Source organism: Nipponia nippon, unplaced genomic scaffold (assembly GCF_047370975.1).
Source record: "Nipponia nippon isolate SJK-2023a ecotype South Korea unplaced genomic scaffold, ASM4737097v1 scaffold_5, whole genome shotgun sequence".
In the NCBI taxonomy this organism is placed as follows: Eukaryota; Metazoa; Chordata; class Aves; order Pelecaniformes; family Threskiornithidae; genus Nipponia; species Nipponia nippon.
The window spans coordinates 83,985,835-84,009,251 of NW_028262369.1; the positions used below are offsets into that span (position 1 = coordinate 83,985,835).

Genomic DNA, 23,417 nt, shown 5'->3' on the forward strand with positions numbered 1-23,417 from the left:
ACAGTTGCACCCTGGCCAGGCTCAGGGAGCAGCTATGTTTGATGGGAAACACAGAGCCATCAGCCTTGGGAGCCCATGGGGCCAGCGCTCTCTAGGGCACCAGCCAGCACAACCTTCCTGCCACAGTGCAATGGGATTGTCCCAAATCCAGCCACATCGGCGCACAGACATCTCAGTGAACATGTGGGTATAGGTGGCTGTGTGTCTGTCTGGGCATGTGACACTGGCAATTTCACAACAGACACTCTGAAAACAGGAACACAGATGAGAGACACAAAAGCCACATATCGCAACTGTCTAACAGATAAACTTCCCTAATCCTTCTCAGATATGCTTTGGGTCAAATCCAACTGCAGGCAAGGATGATGGAAAGGCTCCCACTAACCTGGGAGCTGGATATGATCTTCATGTAGACACACTAACATAGGGCACAGCTAGTTAAGCATAAGGCTGGTATGTTCAGTGAATTTGCAAACTTGACTAGTGAAGCCAAAGGGTTTGCAATTTCCATAAATAAAGCCACTCCTAGTTTTTTCACCCTTGCTCTTTCAGGTCTTAAAGACAAAAAAGAGAAGAGAAGACATATATACACAAAAAGCTCCTATATTAAAGTAGGAAAAAATCATGGAATACAATGGACTAAAACAACTGTCACTCATTCATATGGATGGCAAATCCATAGCATTTGCCTTTGGTTTTCTTGCTGGTGAAGTACCTAACTTATATGCTTACTGTTGACAATAATAAATGCAAGTCCTAAAATATGCAGGATGAGAAGTATCCAGCAAGGGTCAGTGCACACAGATGCACTGACTGAGCTGTTCAAATTTTATGATTATTCCAATGACACAATTTTGTCACAGACACTACCAGTTTCCATTTAAAAGACATCAGAAATTAACTGTGAACTGCAACATATCAAGCTAGAGAATACCTAGCTGTCAAAACAAGACAAAAAAACCTAAAAACATGTTCACCAATAAGATCTTTCAGGAGAAGATCAAGATTTCAGCAAAGTGATACAGCTAGTAAGTGATAGCAGAAACTAAAACCAGCAGCTTTCCATAATTTTTGTGACCCTACATTAGATGACTTTTTGTTGTGGCTCATGATCAGAGACAGCAGTAACATTTTCAACTTTTTTTCCATTTGGGTCTGAAAACTTTGAATTGTAGACAAGACTTTAAATAAAAAGAGAACTTGTAAAAATTGAGACGTAACACAACCAAAGGCTTAGCTGTATTACAGAGCTGGCTTTGCTCTGTAAAAGCGTTGTTTCAGCAAGAAAACTAAAAGAAAAGATAATAAGACATTTATTCCAACTACTGTAAAATACAGATGTTAGTCCTAGATTATGTCCTGTTAAAAACAAAAGCTATGGGAGGGGAAAAGCTTTTTAAAAGTACTGGAGTCACAACAGCTTTTTCACAGAGACAGAGAGAAGCAACTTGAATATAAATAAGTGTCCAAAATAGGTCAGCACTCTTTTTTTGGCCACTGAAGTCTGATACTTTTCACTTGAGGTTAGCCTGGACGGTGGTGGCACACACGCTGCAGGGACAGAGGCTGAGCCCGTGGGCAGCTCCCAGCTTGGTGCAAGCCCCAGTGCCCCAAGCACAGCCCCGCGGTGATGGCTCGGGGCTCACACACCCAGCATCACCAGGCATGCTCAAGGCAACGACCACACACTTTGCGGCAGCACCTGTGTTGTCACTGATTGTATAGGTTTCCAATACAACCTCACTCCCATCCCAGAAGGGTTTTGAAATGCTGTGTGTCCACAGCCAGTTTTGAGCTTATCAAGCAAGAAGCATGATAAGAGACACAGGGGTTTCCACAGCCCTTGTCAAGATCCCACCAGCTCCATGCATTCAGGCCCGAGCATCCTGGCCACAGCCTGGCAGGGAGCAGCTCTTTGTGCCAGGGCAGGATTGGGCCCTGCATGATCCAGCTATGGTGGGCAAAGCCATTACCTCCCTGCCACTGGTTATAGCCCTTTAAACCAAAAGAGAGCAGTTTTAGACCCAAAAATCGGGCCATGAGGTGCAGAGCGTGCACCTCAGCTGCTCTGCCACTGCTTCCACAGGGGAGGCTGGTGGGGATGCAGTAACATCAGGCTGCAGGAGAGTCACAGGTTCTCCCTCTCTTTTTTTTTTAAAAAAAAAAAAAAAAAAGGAAAAAAGTGAACAAGTTATTTCTAAAGCACTGAGAGGCAAGCCTGCCAGTCCAGCCTCTACAGCATTCCTGCCTAGCTCGGCTTGTTTACCACCAATAAAAAGCCCATTAGTTGCACAATGCGCCTGTTAAAAATAACTCCAAAAAAATCATCACTGGCAAATTAGTAAGACATCAGGACGCACAGACACCTCAGCGTGGTGTTATGGAAACCACAGAGGAGTCAGGCTTCCCTCAGGAGCTTTTCCCAAGGAAGACAAGCCCGGAGATTTCTCTCCCTTTGAGTGGACCCAGCCAATTTGGAGGGCTCGGGACCAAAATGCAGCAGTCATCCAGCCAACCAGCCCAGGGTTTCCGATCAAGTGACTTCCAGAGAAAGTAATCTCACCAGGCTCAAATGCCGCCGATTTGTGCCAGTGCTAATGAGAGCACAAGGTCCCCCTCGCACAGGGCTGGCCAGGGGAGGAGACTGCAGTGCTCCAGAGCTTCCCAAAACTTCACATCCCTGCCCAGGGTCTCATACAGCAGCAGCAAGTGCTGACTCAGCACATGCCCCTCCCCAGCCACCCAAAGACCCTGCTTTAAAAGCATCACTGGTATAAACCCAAAAGGAGGTATGGGGGAATTTGTAAGCTGCCCTCCTCCTTTAAAGACCAGACACTCCTCACCAGACACCTATGGGCACTGCTGGAACAAGGAGAAAGCCCTACATTTTCCCCACACACCTTAACAACTGCTCCCAGCAGTAAAGAAATACCTGCTCCCAGCCCAGTCCCTGACCAAAGGAAGCACAGAACCGAGCCTTGCCACCTGCCATGCACACCATTACTCTCCACCTGAGGACCCCACAGCAGCACAGCTCACACCTCACAGGCAGGGCTTAGAGTGCCTCTTCTGATCGCTGCCCCCAGATTTGTGCGATTCAGGGGTCACTCCAAAGCTGACCCAGGGGTTCACACAGGCAGGGGAAAGAGTGGAGGCACTGCCTGGTTTCCCACAACCCTCCTTGAGCACCTAGAGCCAAGGACACAAGGGGAAAGGTAGAGTAAGTTCAGGAAGGTGCTGCCCTGCGAGTTGCAGGCAGAAGAGACAAGGGGATTTACAATACTGTCCCTCTTAGCACCCTGCTCTAGAGACTAAGCAATCCTGGGAGCTGCTCTGAACTCAAGAGCAATATTGCTTTTCCTCTTGAGCCCAGCCACCTTACGTGGAAGCTGCCCCAGCTGAACAGCCCAAATCCCCAGCATCACCTTCAACCCCACCATTAACTAGTTAGGGAAAACCAAAGATACCACTTTGCAAGGATGCAACCGAATTTTATTTACTGCCTTTCCCCACAACAGCAGGGTGTCTGCAACTCCTCTGCAATTGGGTGTTTCTGCCTTTCCTCCATGTGAGCACTCACAACCCCTTCCACAAGCCCAGCCATCCCTCCCCCCAGCCCCTCGAGAGGGGGCTCCTTTGGGAACGTACCAAGCAGAGCTACACGCTGATGACGCTGCATTTGGGAAATAAGACAAGGATCCCCTTCTACTCACAAGGTGATAAGAGGGGCCTTCAAAAGCAGCTGCAAATATTCAAGGTGGTGATTTAGACTGACCTTTTCACAAGAGGAAACTTTATCTCCCCGTATCCACACAAGACAGCAAATATATTTTTCAGACACGCACCATATCCTCTAGATACCTAAGAATCAAAGTGGGGTCACACAAGCAGGTGAGCAAGCATTACGCTAAAACCTGGCTGAAAATATAATCTCTGCATAGAAGAAATAAAAGCATCCATTGGCACAAAGGGGCCACAGTATCTGTGTTACTGCTGCTACTAACAATTCTCCTACAGAGCCCTGAACACTGAAAATTCCCAAGCAGGACCCAAATACCATGCCAGAAACACTCACCATCCTCACACCAGAAGATAACAGTTGGTAAAACACATCTAACACACTTACATACAAGGGAAGAAGAGCTCCTCTGCAGCCTCTCCGCCTGGGAAGGAGAAACAAACAGCCAGCCTTCCTGCCTTCCCCCACCTAATATTTAACTCAGGTGGGACTTGATGGAGACAACAGAGGCATAAGAGCTACAACCAAATTAGTAGCCAGTGTTTGGGCTGGGATGATAAGGATGCTCCGCTCCTTCAACCATGATCATCTCCAGCTGGAAACCGGTGAGAGCCACTCCTCTTGCAGGGTCTCTATTTCTGAAACCAGTATTATGGTTTTAAAGCTACACTCAGGAACAGCTTTCCTATTGCTGATAAGCCCTTCCACAACGAGTAAACCAGCAATGCCAGTGAGGTTACACAAAAGAAGAGATTTGGCCTGTTAAGGCCCCTACCAGATATGTTTTTTAATAAACAGCAAAGGAGCTTCTTCAAACTGAGCCACTAAACTGCAATGTGGTTTGAATGCCTCACAGGGATGAAGGTGGATGCGGTTACACCAGAACAAGCCACAGAAGAGCTTTGCTGGACCACTCTCCGCATGGAGACCTCATCAGCCATGGCTCATGCTGGAGTGCCATCACCTCCAGCCCCACCGGAGTTATGTATTCCCACATTATTTTAACTAAATCACTTATGTCAGGGTTTCTCAAGATGCTAACTCCGTCCTGAGGATGCTTAAAATCAGACCCAAACACGATGGCCAGTGAGCCGCTGCATGCTCATCCCTGATGCATCTAATGCATCCAAAACAATTTCGGGGGAAAGAGCAGGAGGGCCGACTCTGCTCAGGCAGATTTCACGCCAGATAGACTATCGCATCATCTGTGCCGCTGTAACGTGATGCCGGCAAGGTACTGTCAGCCCTGCCGCTGCAAGGCAGTGTGCCAGCACAAACACCATGTCGGGTGCTGCAGTTGGTTCGACAGCAACGCAACCGTGTCCTCGGGCCAGACACGCATATCTCCGGTGCCGATGGCCATGGAAACCGAGGTTCAGTTTGCCCTTGTTAAGCTGTTTTTGGGTGCGGGGCTGCCCTCTGAGCTGGCGCAGGGGAGGTGGGGGTGCAAGCCCCGGGAGTTTGCAATAAAGGAGATCTGTGTGGCTGGCGAGTGCAAGGTCTCCTGGGAACGGCCCTTTTACTGGGCTCCAGATGCTGTGGAGTGATTGCTTATATGAAGGCGGGGGAGGCCTCTTTACTGTTTCTCATTTCCTCCTTTTTTGCTCCCCCCCCCTCCCCGATTTCCTGGTTTTGTTCAGAAGCACAAGAGAGTCATTCATCATTTTTCTTCCAGCACAAGGAGCGCTCTCACCTCCCCCTCACCCCTAAATCCCTCCCCACCAGAAAAGGGCACGCGTTCGCCAGCCAAAAAGGCTCGCAGCGGGGAAGGCAAAGCTCCCCGGCTCCCGCAAACAGCTCCGGCACAAAGGGCCACATTCTCAGCTGGGTTCAGTGGGTGCCAGCCCCCAAAGGGTGAAGGCCAAAACTCAACGACAGCAGAAAGAAAACAGAGATCAGCGGTGGAGGAAAATAATTTGCACCGGTTTGAATTATGGGCGATGTAAAGCAGAGAGGAATTTGCATGCTGAGGAGACAGACAGTGCCTCAGGTAACCGGGAAAAAAGAGCTAAGAGATGAAGGTCTGCATCCATCTCAGCCCACGTGCCCTGATGGTCACCTGACTTGCCAAAACCTGGGAAAACTTTCCTTGCGGAGTTGTCCCACCACACTCTGGAAACTGGACAGGCACCAGTCCAAGTGCAGTGCAGGCACTGGATTTGCACCACTCTACGTGACAGCAAGCCACCAGCCCCAGCTTTGGGGTGGGCTTCCAGGAAAGCCCCGTTCAGTTTGCAGGAGGGGGGAAAAGGGGTGGCTACAGATGCAGCCATTTAACCCATCTGGAGGGTCAATGACACCCCCAGGGAAACCTCATTGCAGGGCTTTGCTCCAAAGTCCACTTGGGTTCACTGTCACACTGCTCTCTCCATAGCTTCTTGATGGCCTTCTCCTTGAACCATCTTGGAGGGAGAGTGCCAGGGCTAAAACATCTCAGTACAGCTGGAAGAGAAGAGACGGTCTCTCCAAATGCCCTTGAGAAAGACAGCGAGCAGAAAAACCTCAAAGTAGTTCAAATTCTTGCACACATTTTTATAAAGCAACTGTGTGTTTGCGTGAAAACCAGGACTGTGCAAACACCTGCGGTCTGTTTGGCCGATGACCTGGAAAAAAGGAAATAAAACTGGACATATACAAAATGTTCCAGGTTTTGGTTTTGTTTGCGTTTAATCACAGCAATAACAGCTACCAAATCAAAAAGACCTGCTTATGGTCAAGCCCAAGGCTTCCTCTTTGTCCTTTTAGAAGGAAAAGAAATAGAAGATTGTGGTCAGTACTGGGGTTGGTTGGGTGGAGGGGAGTCTGCGTACCAGTAGCTCCACCGAGGAGGTACGTTTATGGCACAATTTCAGCAAGAACTGGAAGAGCAATGAAAACACAAGCCTCCAAGAGCCTGGCCATTTGGGTCTAAACTCTTCCACACCCACTGAGCCAGAGGTCCTGGGGCTCCTGCAGCTGCCGCTCAGGAGGCTCTCCAAGCCAAGCGGGATCGCTGCACTCCTCCAGTCTTCTCCCCAGACACCACCAGCTGCTTACGTGACCCGAAATGCCATCTTTGGAAAGACCCAAGTGTTACCGTGCGGGAGCCCAGACAGCCTGTGTTCACGTCTTGGGCAAAGGAAGAGTTTGGGGCCACTTTTCGCCCATCCTGGGTCACTGGGTAAACTGGTGGCATGCTCTTCAGGGACACTTTTGAGAGTCTGGCTCTTCATTCCTTTTGCTTTCTTTAAAAATGCTCAAATGGGAAACTATTCTTGCTGCTGGTCTGCCTTAACATCTTTGCAAGCTTGTTTTGAGGTTCCCTTGTGCTCCCAAGGAGAAACACCAATGTTTCGAAGTTACCTGTATAAACCTTAGATTTTGCCCCCTTTTTTTTGTTGTTTTTTTTTTTAAATGGTTTGGCAGCCAAACCGAAATGATCAGCCCCAAGCAGGAACCAACATGTGGACTCCGTCGTACTCCAAACCCAGAGCGTGTCACCTCCACAGCTCCCAGACGTGCTCATGCAGAGCTCTGCGCCTGACCCTCCCACCCCGGCGGGATAGCCCCTGACGGCTCTTCTCTCTGGAGCAACGGCAAGTTTCAGCAGGTCCTCGCTGAGCCAGACAGGTCAAAATGAGCCTGCCAGCACCCCACTGAAAATATGCAAAGTAAATCTGAGAGCAGGCATGGGGAGAGAAGGTGAGGCTGGCAGAAACGCAGCAAGAGAAAACAAGAGGAAGAAAGAGAGCGCAGCACTTCGTAGCAGGAAAAAAATAAACTTGCTGACTAAAAAAACGCAATGGGAAAAATGTACAGGGCTCTAGGGAAAAAAACAGCAGCAAAGGAAGGCAGCAAGAGGGGCTGGGATGAACGTGCTGGTCTGAATGCACATGGTCAGCATGGGTATAATGGTGCATATTTTCTTCTCGGCACCAAGGAGATCCCAGAGGGCCCCCCAAAACCTTTTGCAAATCAGGACCAAGCTCTTGACTTCTCCTGGGTGCAGCAGCTGCTGGATCATTCCTTACCTGTCGGGCTCCCATCCCACAAAAGTCCAGGCTTCTGCTATTGGAAAGAATATTAAAATAAACTCCAAAAAATCCCAGGAGATTTTACACTGGAGCCTTTTCAGTGTTTTCCTCACCCTGGCATCTTCAAACTAGGCGACATGTGGCACCATCATGGTTTCTGTAGTATTCATCACTGAAGCAACTACCAGGCTGTTCAGTCTAAGAAACTTGCTCTCCTGGGATACAATCCCATCACGGTCTTCCAGGACCAAAGGATATGTACCCCCAAGAACAACACACCCAGCGGTACCTGCCTCAGCTTCCTTGACTTCCAGGTGGGGCTTTCCATGGTGCAGTAGAGGCCAAACGCAGGTGCCCAGGGCCAGACTGTGCCTGGGGGCAGCAGACCCACAGTCGGGGAGGGATGAGATTAATTATACGAATAACAAAAAGCCGGATGCCAGCACCCACCCCACACAGCTGAGACAGCCGCACAGAGGATGCGGGAGGGAAGCGAGTGGCTCAAAACCCAGACGAGCTCCCAAATGAGGCCAGTCTTACCCTATTCCAGCTACGGACGTGCATCTTGGCCTTCACAAGGGCCAGGAAAAGTCCTGCACATTTTCTTTAGAACGGAGCACAACAGTGAAAAGCCCCCAGGAGAAGAATTTTCCTTTCAGCCTGACCTGGACCGTCCTGCGTATCCGCCACAAGGGCACGGCCACCGGGAGCCAGCTCGCCCGCTTGGGGAGGAGAAAAGGGAAGTTAATTTTCGCAGCCAAAAGAAAATAGGGAGTTCTTTTCAGATGGCAGGAATGTAACCGTGACATTTAGTCACTTGCTATTTCTGCTTCCCTGGTATGTCTCTCTACAGGAAAGCCCCTGAACAGAAGTCTCTCCAGACAGCATTGCAACATGTGTTTGCCCAAACTTTGGTGTCTAAACCCGCTCCGAGGTCCCCATGCCGGCTCCTTGGGGAGCTACAGGGTTTTTGGGGAGGTTCAGTCTCGCCCACTCTGTGCCTTGACTGCCTTAAAACAGATGCATGTGTCTAGCTGTAAAAAGAGCAAGCCTGCAGCCCTGGCCTAAGGCCGCTCAGGGTCTGACTCACCAGCTGAAAACAGCAAAGCCCCGCTCTCCCCGCGAGACGCAAGCCAGGACAGGACAGCAGCACGGCACTGCACTGCACCAGCCCCTGTGCCACACAAGGCCAGGTTCGGAGGGGAGAACCAATGCCACGTCTCCAGCTCTGAAATGCAGCCTTTCACCATCATCATGATGGGAAATTTGCATTTGCTCCATGTTGAGCTGTGACAGCGAGCGACCCTACCTCATGGCATTGCTCCTGCAACAAAGCTACCACCACCAGCCAAACTCCCCAACTCCATCGCGAGGACAGGATCTGATCTGCCATGTCCTGCCAGCCTGGAGGGATGGGTTGTGGCTACGTGCCCTCCAGGCACTGTGCATACGTCCACGGTTGGCGAGAAGAGAGCCACCCAGCTCAGGGTTACTCCAGTACAGGACAGCCTGCACACCTTGCACAACAAGGTACCGGCGTCAGTCAGCCCAGCTCAGGTCACGCTGCTGACACCGCTCAGCCTGTGATTTCAGGGATTTCCAAAGCACAGCCCAGTCTGCCGGCTGCTCAGAGAGGCACCTTCTTCATTGTGTTACCGCACTAATTGCAGTCTTGCAGTGCAGACACTTTCTGCCACACAGCCTGAAGTTCCACCCGTTCACAGCTCTTTCATGGACAAAATTGTGGGAACTACCCCCATTAAAAAAATTTCCTAAATCTGATGGAGTCCACAGTGGACTGCTTCAAGAGAAGAGCTGCAAAAGCTCACTGCGGACGCTGCAGAGTTTCTCAGGATGTAATTTATATGGCAGTGGGCAGCACACAATGGGTTGTAAATACTCCCACAGGAGTATTCACACACTCAACACTGAGCTCGATGTCAGTCTTGAACATGGGTGATGATGACGGGAGACAAGCAAGATGCATGATTTAACTGCCAAAAATGCAGCTTCATCATGGGATGCCACGGAGGGGATATGCGTTCAATTGACTATCCCCACATAGGCAGAGAAAAATAACAGAGAAGAACTGGAGGAAAAAAAAAAAAAGAAACACAGACTCAGTTAAATATTTATAGGGGGCTGCTGCATTTCAGTCGCAAGCAGTTTTTTAGGTCAGCTGAGACATTTCAGCTCTGCTAGGGCAGATCAGTTCCAAGGGACAGGACACTGCTGACAACCACAACCCAGAGGCTGAACTCTGCTAGCACGTAACTCAGGGAAAAAACAGACCTGGGCAGGGTTGTGCTTCCACTGGGCACAGCCCAAGTGATGGGACCTCCCTTCTCACCACGGCTGTTGCTCCTGCACGCATGAGGTGGCAGGACATGGGAGCAGCTAGCAAACTGGATTCAGAAGCACAACGCTAAATTGGTCTTCTCCATGGAGATCCTCCTGTCCCGAACCCTCAAGACACTACAGTGATGTACACAGCCAAGCGTTTCCTTGCCTCCCCCAGTGCTTGAAGCCCCACTGCTAGAAGTCAGGAGGGCAGCTCACCCAATGAAGGTACCTCTGTGAGCAGCCAGCAGACTGGGCTGCGTTTTGGAAATCCCTGAAATCGCTGGCTGAGCGGTGTCAGCCGCGTGATGGGTTTCCATAGCACTGTTCCCACGTCTCAAGGCTCATTCCATACTCTTTTCATAAATTCCCAATTTCTGCACCACTGGCTACCACCTAAGGCAGGATTATGGTCTTGATGGACCTTTGGTCAGGCTGGTCTGCTGCCTCGCCATATACGCACTGCCCAAGTGCTTTCAGTGTGGTCTGAATTTGTAAAGGTCGGTTTGAACATGTGCAGGGCCAGCCTAACAGCCAGGGGTTAAGGTAACAAATCCTTGAAACTAGCCTGATAAAAAGAATAAACATAAAAATGCAGGAAAGCAACGACTGAAATCAATAACAAACATTACTAGAAAGACGGAAGCTTTCCAACTGTCCGAGATTAGAAGAATCTGTGTCTGCATTATCATTTTGTAGTCTTTTTTTACCAGGCACATTTTGTTAATGCTGAAAATTTTGTGTTTCAGCCCTTTGTCAGCTCAGCTGGCTTTAGTCCCTGCAGGATGAGGGTCGCAATTCTCAAGAGGGCTGAGCACCAAGCAAACCACGCTTTGAGCAGTGGGACCTGCAGGAACTTTCCCACCTCCCTGGTCAGCTTTGCCGTGTTGAACTGACTTCATCCAAAACAAGGGGGGGAAAAAGCAAACAAGTCAAGCCCTGGTTCACAAAGGTGGGGCTGAGCAGAAAGGAGGGGTTAGACTCAAAAGGAGAATCCCCTGTCCAAACACAAGTATCTGAAGCAATATTCGTAAAGCAAACACTGGAACAACTGGCAAGCAGCATGCATTTTGCACACCTGCCCCTTACCAGCAGGCAAATCTCAAGACAACGTCAGTGCTTCTAAAAAGGGATTAAAATAAAAACACACTGAGCCCATGGAAAACCTTTCTTTAAAAAGCCACGTGAAAGGCAATAAGTTTCTACAGGCTGACTCCCCACAACCGTAAGCAAGGGAAAGTTATCAGCTCTGGGCTCCCAAAACGTTTACTGAATGTAATGTTATTCTGGCTGCTCTTTTGAGTAGACCTTTCCAAAGTCCCATGCTGTCATTTTTATGGCATACCCTTGACCAAAACGCAAATGCAAAGCACCCTTTCCCAAAAGTATTTCCAAGCACTTTACTACCATAGAAGTGTCCTTGCAAGGTAGGAACAGTGCTATGGAAGGCCATCCTATGGGTGAGAGGAGGCTGAAGCTGTGCAGCCTCCACTGTGCAGCATCCAAGGGTCAGATCTCAACACTGCATCAAACTGAAACTGTGCGAGTAATTAAGTAACCTAGCTGAATGGCTTAAGCTGAGCAGGGGCCAAGAGGCTGAGAGAGGACACCCTTGTGGAGCAGGCTGGGGTGTTTTAGTGGCTGCAACTGATCTAAAACGTGGGTTTAGATCTCATCTGGCCAAAAGCCACGGCTTGGGAAGCACGTCTGGTGGAAGATGTCAGTATACTCTGCGTGTTTCGTCACAAAGGCTTGGGATACCAGTTCTTATTTTTAGCACTATTTTCATTTCTTCATGTAATGAGTTCAGTGTTTCAGGCAGCCCTGGAGGAGCAGGAAGGACATGTCCCATAATAAAACTAATTAATTCATGTGGAATTTCTAGCCATTATTGTGAAAGTGGCAAAATTCCTCGCTCCTGAAAAGCTGCCAAAATGGCCAGTAATCTGGCTGTGGTCATGAGCAGGATTCCTGTGGCCTCCTGCAACACCCAGCCGGCCCCCGGGACAGAGACTCCAGAAACCAAAGTGGATGTTGTTATTTCCTCACATTGACTCCCACAGCCCAAGTTTTACTAAACAAGACAGTTGCCTCAGAGGGCTCCACGTCAAATTCCTCCCAGTGCCCCCAGACCAAGCATGCCCTCGTCATGTGCACAGAGGTGTAGACCTCCAAAATCAGCCCAAATCAGGCACTTCAGCGTTATACAAAGCTCTGCTGACCAACTGTTTCCAGCTGCCCAGCCTTGGCGATGCTCTTAGTCACAGGTGCCCTGAAGGGAGCAGGGTACTGAATTTGTCCTGGAGACATCAGAAGTTGTATTCCCACCACCCAGCTGGGTGAGCGTGCCAGGAGGCTGAGCTTTTCGGGTCCCATCTGCAGGCAGTGGGAAGCTGGGCTCCTCCACAGAGAAATTCCAGGCAAGAATCTCATCGACCGAAATAAATCCCTCAATAATGCACAAGAATTAATGGAATCTGTCTCACTCCCTGCAAGCTGGGGGTGACAGGGACTGTGGGGTCTGGCAGGGAAAAAAAGCATGGAATAAACTTATTTTAGTCACTAAAATCAACAACAACAAAATGACTCAGAATATCCACAGGGAGCTGACCTGTTGTGTAAGAAGGCACCATTTTGCCACAGTCTCGTTTTTCTCCTCCAATTCTGGACTGATCTTTAAATTCAGCGATGGGTTAGAGGGTTAGCCTCTAAGCAGCACCTCTAGTGCCGTTCCACCATCCAGTCCCAGGAATGGACATATGCCCTGAACACCACTACAAATCCAGACCTTCTGCCCCAAATGTCCTGTGTAATGGACTATCTGTAGCAACCTGGATTTCTAACAGTCTAAAAAAAATCCTCCCAAAACCATCTCTGTGCAAGCTGTGGAGGCAGCACTGTTCACCATGGCCAAGGAAAGAGGTCCCCCACCATGGCCACCCATTGCCTTAGGCCTTCTCATCACAGTTTCCATCATGGCAGATGATTTACCTGTCCATTCACACCACAGTCAGATCAAGATGGTGCAGCAGTGATTTCCCTGCCATTACATCAATCCAGTTAATATGGTGTTCAGAAGAAAGGAAAGTGCCCTCTACACAGCAGGGATCGTATCAAACTCATGGCCCTTGGTTAGTGGTGGGTACTATGCTAGAAAAAGAACAGCTGTTGGAGCCCAGTAGCACAGATAGGGAGAAGGTTCCACAACAGGAACGTTGTCCTTGACCAGTTGGACTAAGAGATGCCTTGCCAGAGCCTGGGATGGAGCCTGCAGCAGTCCTTCCAACCCTCAGAAAGCAGTGGTAAGACTCATTATAGTGTTATCACTTAGCATTTTCCTTGCACTGCTTCAGCTGCAAACCTAGAAGAGCAAAGCAGCTACCGTGTGGAGGGTGGATTTCAGCACCCCTGACAAGTGTCCCCAAGAAGCAAGACATAATTCACCAACGTAACTGGAATTTGTCTTTAGCAAAGGCGCTGCAGGGTGAACAAGGAGGACCAGGAGGAATAGAAAACAGCCACGGAAAGCCCCGAGGCTGTTGGGTTAGCCTCACTGCTAACAGAAACACCATGGTGGCCAACCACCCTGACCCTACAAACCCCACACCAAACTCTCCTGGTGGCCAGAGGACACAAACCAGGGACCTCGGGGAGCCCTCAAGCCAGGCACCCCAGATTATCCACAGCCTCAGTAGCTCCACATCCCTGCTGGGGCTAGAGGGCACAGCCCCAGCACCAGCCCTGGGCTGCAATGGTGTGGGAGGATGGAGCCCCACACCAGCCACCCCTCCTGCTCTTCCTCTTCATGCCATTCCTCTTCGCTAAACCTGAGTTCCTCTCCCCGTTTCTGCTTGCTTTTGAAGTGCCAGATGAAACAGCACCAGATGGAGGCGAGCCGCTCGCCCGCTGAAAGCAACGGGAGACGAGCGTTTCCACATGGGCTGTGTGGGAGGGCTGCCATCACGCTGGTCGCAAACCCTGTGTCTCTCCCCAGCTCAGCTCACAGCCGAACGGCGCACCGAGCACTGCAGACAAAACCTCCTGGATTCAAACAGAAAATGACCCCTGAGCAACTTTCCAGATGCAAAAAAAGGTCAGATTCTGGCCAGTTTCACTGCTTCTGCTCTTCTGCCTTCACTGGGGCCGCTCAGGACCTGTCCTGCTCCCCTTGAGAGAAAAATTTGGGACTTCTAAAATACAGGGCTCTCCCTACCCTACAGGAGAAAGGTCACACTGGGGGACACACACCTGATCTTTGGAGGTACCAAAAAGGTTTTGGAGGACACCCAAAAACCACACCACCTTCAACAACTCACTGCACCCACCAGTCCCTGCAGACTGAACAGCAAGCACTCCTGGGATGTGGACATCCGGTGCCCACCCTTTCCTAGTTTTAAAACAGCAAGAGGAAAATGTGGGAAGGTTATCAGACAACGTCCTCACCAAGCCAAGAGAAATCCATTAGCATCGACTGGGTCTTCTACAACTAACCAGAAGAGCTGAGAACAGACTGCCCTGGCTGAAGTCTGAAAAGCAAGATCTTACAGGGAAATCTTGCTGTGGTCTCAAGCAGAAGTACTGGGCAAGGCTTAATGAATTTTCCCTAGATTATGGGACTATGGGACTCTCCCATAGACAACGCCATGCAAGTGACTGCAACAGCATGCCACTGTTGCAGGTATTCTGCGTCACTTGGCTACAAGGACAAACTGCAAGAAGGCACAAAACCTCCTCTCTAAAATTGCCTCCAGCAAGTAGGGTGTTGGAGACGTTATTAACGTCAAGGGCAGAGCATGAGAAATCCCCTCATCCCACCTGAGCTGGTTTATCGGCAGAAAATTGTAAGGAAAAGCAGGGATTTCAACATGGTCCAATTCCCACCAGCGCTTTGTGTCACTCTCAATTACAGTCCAGAATGAAATACCAAGAAATCGTTCCTCGCAGCCGGCAGAATTAATGGGATCTTTGACTACAGAGAGCACCAGGCAGTGAACTTGTTCCCTTACCAGCCAAGAGGCACAGTGCAGCTTTCTTCAGAATAAAAGCTGCAATGTCAAAGGATAGCTGAAGGCTTATAAAAGTGACCTGACGTTTCCCAGTATTCCAGTCTGTAAAAAAGGCACGTGATTACTGACCCATTCCTTTCTAAAAAAAAAAATTATTTCTACCATAAGCTGATGCAGCAAGAGACTTTATTTTCCCACTGGTATCTAGCTAAATTATGTGTGGGGCAAGACACTGAGCAGACGACAATCAATAATGCAGTTACAACAAGCTGTCAAATGCTGGGCTGCCGCAAATCTCCAATAACCGTGCACTAACCCCTTTCTCTGAAGCCTTTGCGTAGGATAACCACTACATCACGTTCACTTGTAATTAGATGTCAACTCACACATTTAATGAGGTCACACTTGGCCAGTTCGTGAATGAGAAACACCTCCCAGCTTGCTGGCAGTGACTGCTGAAGGTGGGCAAGGATGTTTCAGCCAGAGACTCGGTCTGCTGAAGGTAGTTTGTCTTTGTGGAAACAGTAAGAAAATTGGATTTGCAATCTGCTAAACTGGCAGAAAACTCATCCTTCCAGAAAGGGGAAGATTTTGTTGGGTTATCTGCCTGTCATGGCCCACATGGGTCCAGACAAGAACGAAGACCTGTATGACGGAGCACGAGGATGTGCACAAAGACAAGGAGGGAGCAGGGCATGACTGCCATGAGATCAGCTCAGCAGGGATGAAAGGCAGCCAAGAATAATCTGCACATGTTAGGACCCCCAGCAAGGATTTTTCCTTCTCTCCTGAGTCCACGCCAGGAGCATGCACCATGGTCAGCCTCCAGATCACACAGCACACTCGGCATCCATGAAGCAGCATGTTGTGGCATGGCACACAGCAAAGGGACACATAACGCAACTCCCTCCCCCAGGCAGACCCGGGGCCCTAACGCAGCTTTCTCCACAAGGCTAATACCATCTGGTAAAGCCTCGCTCTTCCACTAAGGACAAGCCTGCCTGCTCTAGCAAATGCAAACAGTCAGCAAGGACAAGGTGGAAAGCCAAGACCAATGTGCTCAATATGTGCTGCTAAAGGACACCCTCAAAAGTGGTCACACACGCACTGATTCAGGCAGCACCTCCCCAAGGAAGAGCCAGGGGTGAAGTCGGGTGGAAGTGCAGGCAATGGCAATGGCTTTGCATCCCTCCAATGCAGAAGGGGTCTTCTAAGCAGCCACTGGATCAAAGTTACATATTTCACCCTGATTCAAGGAAAGAAACCAGAAATTCTTACACCTGGAAACTCAGTACACCACCAAGCTCAGCCCTCCTCCTGTAACAGAAATGCTTTGAAAGCATCTTTACATTTTACCTTGGCCGCCTTCTTACTCTGTCTGCCTAACGCAAAAGACAGTCCCTGAAGGAATCGGAGCCCCAGCAGGGAAAGCAGCTGTGACCATGCTCAGAAAGCTGGAATTGCCCAGTCCAAGCAGAAATGCAAAAAATCCACCAGGGAAACTGCTGCTCCTCCCAGGCTGCTAGTGCTGAATAGGTGACCAGGAAAAACAGGTACAGGAGTGCTGCTGGCCACTGCAATGAAACCCTGCCCTCACAAATCGTCGTGTTTGTGGGCAACAGCGACAGCTGCCCATCGGGCAGATCAATTAGCTCCAGCTAATACTGCAGCCAGGTCTAGTATAGAGCCATACACAAACACACCTCTCGCATTCCAGTTTTCACTGTTTTGCCTCCTGAATTGTTTATCTCGGCTCAATTCCTGGATGTGGATAAAACAAACGACATGGACTTTCTCACAGATGGGGCTTCTTGCTGTTCCCTTGACAAATACCATGCTCAGCGAGTATGAGCCTGAAACCCAGAGGAAAGGAAACAACTGCAAAGGGCAAGAAGGAAACAGATCATTTGCCAAGGGACAGCATGAAAACACATTTCTTCTTTGGGCCAGAGCCTTGAAATCTTCCCAGGCTTTCCCTTCCCTCCAAACCACCATTTTCACACCATCACCCCGCCTACAGCAAACTCAAGTGGGACTGGGGCAGGGGGTAGCATTATTTTCAAGAAGCTGCTCCACAAGGTGTTGTTTATTGTCTTAATACTTGAAGATGACAGCCAGCCCAGGGCCCAGCCAAGTTAGCTCTTGACCAGACCCAGCTGCCACGAAGGAGCTTGGACACCTACCTGGTCCACCTACTGGCAGAGCCCCAGAGGCAGCAAGGACAGATGAGCTGTGTGGGTTTTTTTCATTCACTTATCATCCTTAGAGCTGTTATTAATTGCATTTCACTTTTAATAATTTCTTCCATGGCACGGAGCTCTGCAGACATTTGGTTTAGCCTAGGCAGAGCTGCTGTAGTGGCTGTGGACATATTAACACACTCCTGTGGATTTGGTTCTTGCAGTTGGCTTCTATGATGTCTAGTAACGTCCAAGCTTGCATAAGCCAGGCTGAACGCCTGGTTGCAGCACCTGTAACTAACCCCCCTCTTGCTCATGTGCTTCTGCCTCAAAAGGTATCTAGCACGGGGCGAGGAGGACACTCATAGCCTGGCTCTCCTGTACCCCTCACCCACTTTTTAGCAACACGGTGCCTTCAGGACCTCCCCTGCTGTGCTAGATCTGGCCAACTTGACTGGCGGGGTCAGAAGTTGTGGGGGTGGAAGGACAGATACACACATGCACATGCAGATCATGATGGATGCTTCATTTCCTTAGAAAAGCAGGAGAAAAGCAGAAGTCCTCCTGGCAATTCGGTGCATGTGAAAAATGCAGTCATCGCATTACTGGCATGGTTTTCAAGTTGCTGTTAAATTCCACTTACATTATGCTACCTCCAACCTCAGAGTCTTCTGTGTTTTGGAGCAATAGATTAAACTGTCTTTTAGCAGTTGCCTGCCAAGGGGAAATGGAGGTTTTGACATTTGACCCGTAAGGAAGGATGTGTGGCATTTGGGGCTACCCAAATAAGGATTTTAGTTGGATGCTAAAACGAGCTGTGTTTTTAACAGTTAACTATTTTGACACTGTTTTTGTATCATGGGAGTTCAAAGTGGAGTCCCTGACCAGGTGAATGAGGCAACCCCAGCCCTGCAACTTCAAGTTTGCCTGGGGCCGCATTCTTTGCACAGCTCTCTTTCCATTTGGAAAGGTTATTTTGCACTGGCATGGACTAAAAAACCCACATTTGTTTTAATAAAAAAGTGAGATTCCAAAGCAGGATTCAATAGCCAGCAGTGGGTTCAGAGGCAGATCCCACTGAATTAGTACAAATATCCCAACAACAAAATAAAACAATACTACAAACCTAACTGAACTACACTGGCAAAGGGGGAAAAAAAAATTCCCTTAACTGGTCAGCTTTGAACAGTGGCTTGAAAGCCTTTTTTTTCAGAGTGGAACAAGTTTTATTCCTAGGACCTTGTCTCCATTAGGAGAAAATAGATGTTCTTCAGCTATTCTCATAACTCGGGTAAGACAGTTTAGGACATCAGACATCGCTAAGATCTGCCCCGCTCCACCTCCTAGCACAAGTTCCCACCTCGGAGCAGCACTGGCACCCTGCTGCACCTTGAGCCAGTCCAGGTCATTGATCCAACAGAAAATCATTAACTTGTTTCCCAGGACTGGCTTTCTGCAGGGTTAGCTCCTGAGCCAGCCTACTCTGACACAAGGTGAGAGCTAAACCCAGCAGAAGGAAGGGGGATGGAGGGACGGTGCAGCTGACAACTGGACAAGACCACACAAGCCCCCGATTCCAGTTTGCCATGGCCAAAGCAGAAGGCAGCATCCCCACCCGCCATCTGAGACTGGGGAGATTGAGAGACCCCAACGCTACCTGAAACGCCTCTCAAAGCACGTTGTGTCTCCAGGACCCATTTGGTCCTGGGCCACCATAGACCTGCTTGGAGAGAAGATGGCTATCGGGGACCGGGACATTATCTGCCAGGACACAGGCTCCTGACACGATGTGCAGACAGTCCTCACTCTGCTCCCTGTGTGCAAAACAGCGTGCCGATCTTGCTGAGGTGCTGAGAGAATAAACATACTCGAGACTGGCATGAACTCTCCGCGAGCTTCACGCGCACGATAACAACCCTCTGTCCCCAGTTCAGGCAGTTTCAGTCAGCAGTATGTAAAGTTTGTTACGCGATGACCTGAAATAAACTGTAAAGCAGCGTGCTCCAGTGGCATCGAAACTATTTCAGAGGCCCTGATCCCTGGAGGTGCTGAGCCTCCATCTCGCTCCCACCATCGGTGGGAGTTCGTGCACTCGCCTCCCGGGGGAGGGGGGTAGAAGTTCTCAGCCTGATTTCCACAGACTGCTGCTATTTTGTTCCGACATTCCCAACATCTTCAAAATACCCAAAGCCTCTTGTGCAATGAGCAACATCCCCTGCTTCCTAGCTACATGGTGGTTTATGTTACTTTCCGCCTACAACAATTTCAGGATTGGCTTTACAGACCTAAGTGGAAGACTAAACAATGCTGGAGCCACAGCAGGAGAATTTGCAGAGTTTTATTCCTTGTTTCATTTGGGCAATCCTTCTGCCTCTCATCAGGGACAAAAAAACTTGCCAACCTCTTAATTTAGGAATAGCATGTGCTCTGCATTCCAGCCCTGAATCAGCCAAAGGAGTCTTTTCAAGCTGGAAAGGGGAAAAAGGGCAAATACCTTTAAGCACATTTAGGAAAAAAAAAAAAAAAAAAGCCTCAACACCTGCCTTTTGCAGGCAAAAACCTGCTCTCGGGGCACTCTTGAAACTAGCTTGACATCAGCATTTGAAAGGGAATTCCAATCCCTGCTCTTTCGGGTGCCAGACTGCTTTCCCTGTCACTGCTTTAAACGAAAAGCAAACTCTCCCTCCTATACGTTTTGCAGGCACACTGCAGATGGAAGCGACGCTGTGAGTCTGAACAGAAGAGTATCAAGTGAAGCTGGCAGACTCCGGTTTTGTTTTTCTTGTGGGTTGGGTTGTTTTGGGTTTTTTTTTCTTAATGGCTACAAGAACCTGTTAAAGTTTTGTAATCTGAAGAGAGCAAACCCTTTTCTGGACGTCCAAGCTCCTCTGCCAAGACATGCTCGACTGTGAATATTCCAGCTGCATGTTTCACATCACGCTGGTTAAGGATGTGCCAGTATTTTTATTATTTACCCCCTATGGACATTACAGAGCACCACATACATTAAAGTGTTCTTAAACTGTGCTATTTACATGTGTGTGTATTACACACAGAGATACAGTCAAATAAATCACATCTATTGTAAAGGAATAAAGATAATAAAATCAAGCAAAATACCCAGTGAAGTAACATAATTCTGAAATAAAGTCCATAAAAGCAAAAAAAAGCAGCATTAACTCAGAAAATCACCTCTCAACCCATCACTGCAATGCTTCCCCCCACTTCTTGTAAAAGCATAAGCCTGGAAGTCAGCGCCAGATTCCTTAAATCTAAATGCCCTTGGCTTCTTCTGGAGAGTGTAAAATTCACTCCCTTGACGCTCATATTCTGTAGTCAAGCAAGATTTCACATCAACGTGTTCTCCAGACTCCCGTGTTCTCCAGACTCCCGGCTCTCCGCAGCCCTTCGCAGCCGGGCAAAGGAGGGGGGACAGAAGTGGGGACAGCACCAGTTACAGCCTGGGTGCACAGAAGCAGCAGCTTGCGACGTGCAAAGTTCTCCCTGGTGCCAGTTTTTCTCCACTCCCCTCTCCCCATCCCTCTCCCTCGAGCGGAGCAGCGTGCGCGGGTACCGGCACCAGCGTGCGCGGGTACCCGACTGCGCTCCCATCCTCCCGGGGAGCGAGGCCGAGAGGTACGGCCCGGGTCAGAGCGCAAAGAGGGTCAGAGCCCCAGTCGTAGCCGGAGGGGGGGGAAGAACCAGCAAGGAGGCAGAAGTCGAGGAGGGGTGATTTCAAAGGAGAAGGTGCTGGTTTCTACTCCCAGACCTGATTCGGCAATTTTCAACATCCCACGGAAAGGGAAAGAGCTTGTGGCCGATCGCAAGGGAGAGGAGGCATTAATAAACCCAAGCTGTGCTGTACCGGCATCCCCAGGAGCGCTCCCTCCCACAGCAATCCCAGCAACAGGTCAGGAGCCTGTTGCTGTCCCCGTCCTCGGGGCTGTGCCCTCGGGGGACGCTCCTCTTCCCCCGGCACCCACTGCCTGGAGTGGGGCGGGGGGGGGGGGGGGAAGAGGGGGCCAGGACCCCCACGGGAGCCGGCAGCGGCCACCCCAGCTCCAAGGTGGGCTCTGCTGGGAAGGCAGCCATAGGGAACGGGCTCCCCACATAGCAGGGCCCCCGCAGTCCCTCAGCTACCCCCTTCCCACCAGGCAGCACATGGTCCTCCCACACCGCCTCTCCCCGTATCTTTGGGGCATCCGTCACCCTCCAGGGTGATTTTATTCCCCCACCAAACCCAAATCTGAACCTCCACCTCCCTCTGCTCCCCGAAGAACTTCCCCTCCCCTCAGCTGCATCTCCCCAAACTTCACCCTTATCTGCCCCCATGGGTTTTCTTCTCTAGAAGACCCCAGCCTCCACCCTGCCCGCCGAGGCAGCCCCTGCATTCCCCCGCCCCCCGTTACACCCCACCCCTGGGGTTCCTGCCCCGTGCCAAGCAAACCTCTCTAACCCCCGGGGTAGCTGCACCCCCAAATACCCCATTTTCCCCACGCCCCCCGGGATGCACTCACGCTCCTTCCCCCCTTCCAGCGCCCCTCTCATTCTTGCCCGCTCTGTCCCTCCCTGGACCCTCTCTCTCCCCTCTCTCCCGCAGGGATCCCCTTTCCCTGCCCTCCCGAGGGGTCCCTCTGCCCCGGCAGGATCCCCTTTAGGATCCCTTTGTCCCGGGAGGATCCCCTTTAGGATCCCTGGACGTGCCGATGCCCCGCTGCCCCGGCGCTGCTCCCGGCGCTCGGTCCCGGCTGCGCGGTGCCCGGTGCCCCGGGCCCGGTGCGCAGCGCCCGATGCCCTGTCCCCGGTGCCCGCAGCGCGGTGCGCACCGCCCGGTCCCCAGCACCAGGTCGCCGGCGCCCGGTCCCAGGGCGCGGTGCCCGGTCCCTGGCACGCAGGGGGCTCGGTGCGCCCTCCTGGGTGCGCGTCGCTCCCTGCGCCCCGCCCGACCCGCGGACCCCGGTGCCTGCTGCGCGGGGTGCCCGCTACCGGGCGCTGCTCACCTGCGGGGCGCTCGGCGCTGGCGCCGTACTCGGCCGTGTCGCGGCGGCGGGCGCAGGTGCCCTGCCCCTGCACCAGCGCTTGGAGGGGCAGCTCGGCGCCGGGGTCGGGGTAGCAGCGCAAACCGGCGGCGCAGCGCGGCGTGTAGACGCCGCACGCCTCGGCCTCCAGGCGGGCGCACACCGGGCAGCAGCCGCAGCCCGGCTCCCGCACCAGCTCGGGGCAGGGCGGGCGGGCGGCCGGGGGGCAGGCGGCCAGGCGCTCCGCCGTGCAGGGCGGGCAGCGGAACAGCACCTCGGGCAGCGCCGGCCCCGCCAGCGCCAGCGCCGCCGCCGCCGCCGCCACCAACAGCCGCGGCCAGGCGGTCCGCGCCGCGCCGCCGCGACCGACCCCGCCGAGCGCCATGGCGGGACTGACGGGCGGCGGGGCCGGCAGGTGGACACGCCGCTCGGCCCCCCGGCGGCGCGGCACGGCGCGGCGCGGCGCGGCAGGGCGCGGAGGGGAGCGGAGCCGAGCGGCGCGGCGCGGAGAGGAGCGGAGCGGAGCGGAGCGGGGACGGGCGCGCCGCGGCGCCGCCGGGTCCTAGAGCCGCCCCCGCGCCCGCCCAGCCCCCCCCCCGCAGGGGTCGGGGCTGCCCCGGAGGGGAGAGGGGCGCTACCCCAAAGCGGGGAGGGGGTCAGACCCAGAGGGGATCGGGGGCTGCCGCGCAGGAGGTTGGGGATGCCCCGAAGATGAAACGGGGGGGTCTGACCAACACGGGGTGAGGGGCTGCTGCGGTGGGAGTCGGGGTCTGCCCCACGGGGGATGGGGATCTGCCTCGCAGGGAGCCTGGGGTCTGCCCCGCTGGGAAGAGCGGGGCCAAACCCAGAGGGAATCGAGCCCTGCCCCACAGGGGGGATTGTGGCCTGCCCCACAGGGACCCCCAGTGCTGGGGCGGGGGGGGAAACTTCGTGATCTCCACACCCCCAGAGAGAGCCGAGAGGGGGGCTGGAGGGTGGGTGGGGGCCTGCTCTCACCCCGCTGCCCCAGAAGTGCCAGGCCAGGCATGAGCAGCCATATTTTGGGCCAGGTCCCACCATGGGGATGGGGGGTAAAACCTGGGCTCAGGAACAGTCCCGCCACCCAGCCTCCTACCAAACGC

General features: G+C 51.8%; 1 protein-coding gene across 1 annotated transcript in view; it reads right to left on the reverse strand.

Annotated features, from left to right (window-relative positions):
- IGFBP2 (insulin like growth factor binding protein 2) overlaps positions 1–22,681 on the reverse strand; it is a 64,660-nt gene extending 41,979 nt beyond the window's left edge. Inside the window, exon 1 of the mRNA XM_087731853.1 lies at positions 22,279–22,681. Coding sequence (XP_087587979.1) covers positions 22,279–22,681 — 403 coding nt within the window. The remainder of the gene's footprint in view (positions 1–22,278) is intronic.
- Positions 22,682–23,417: the final 736 nt, after the last annotated feature.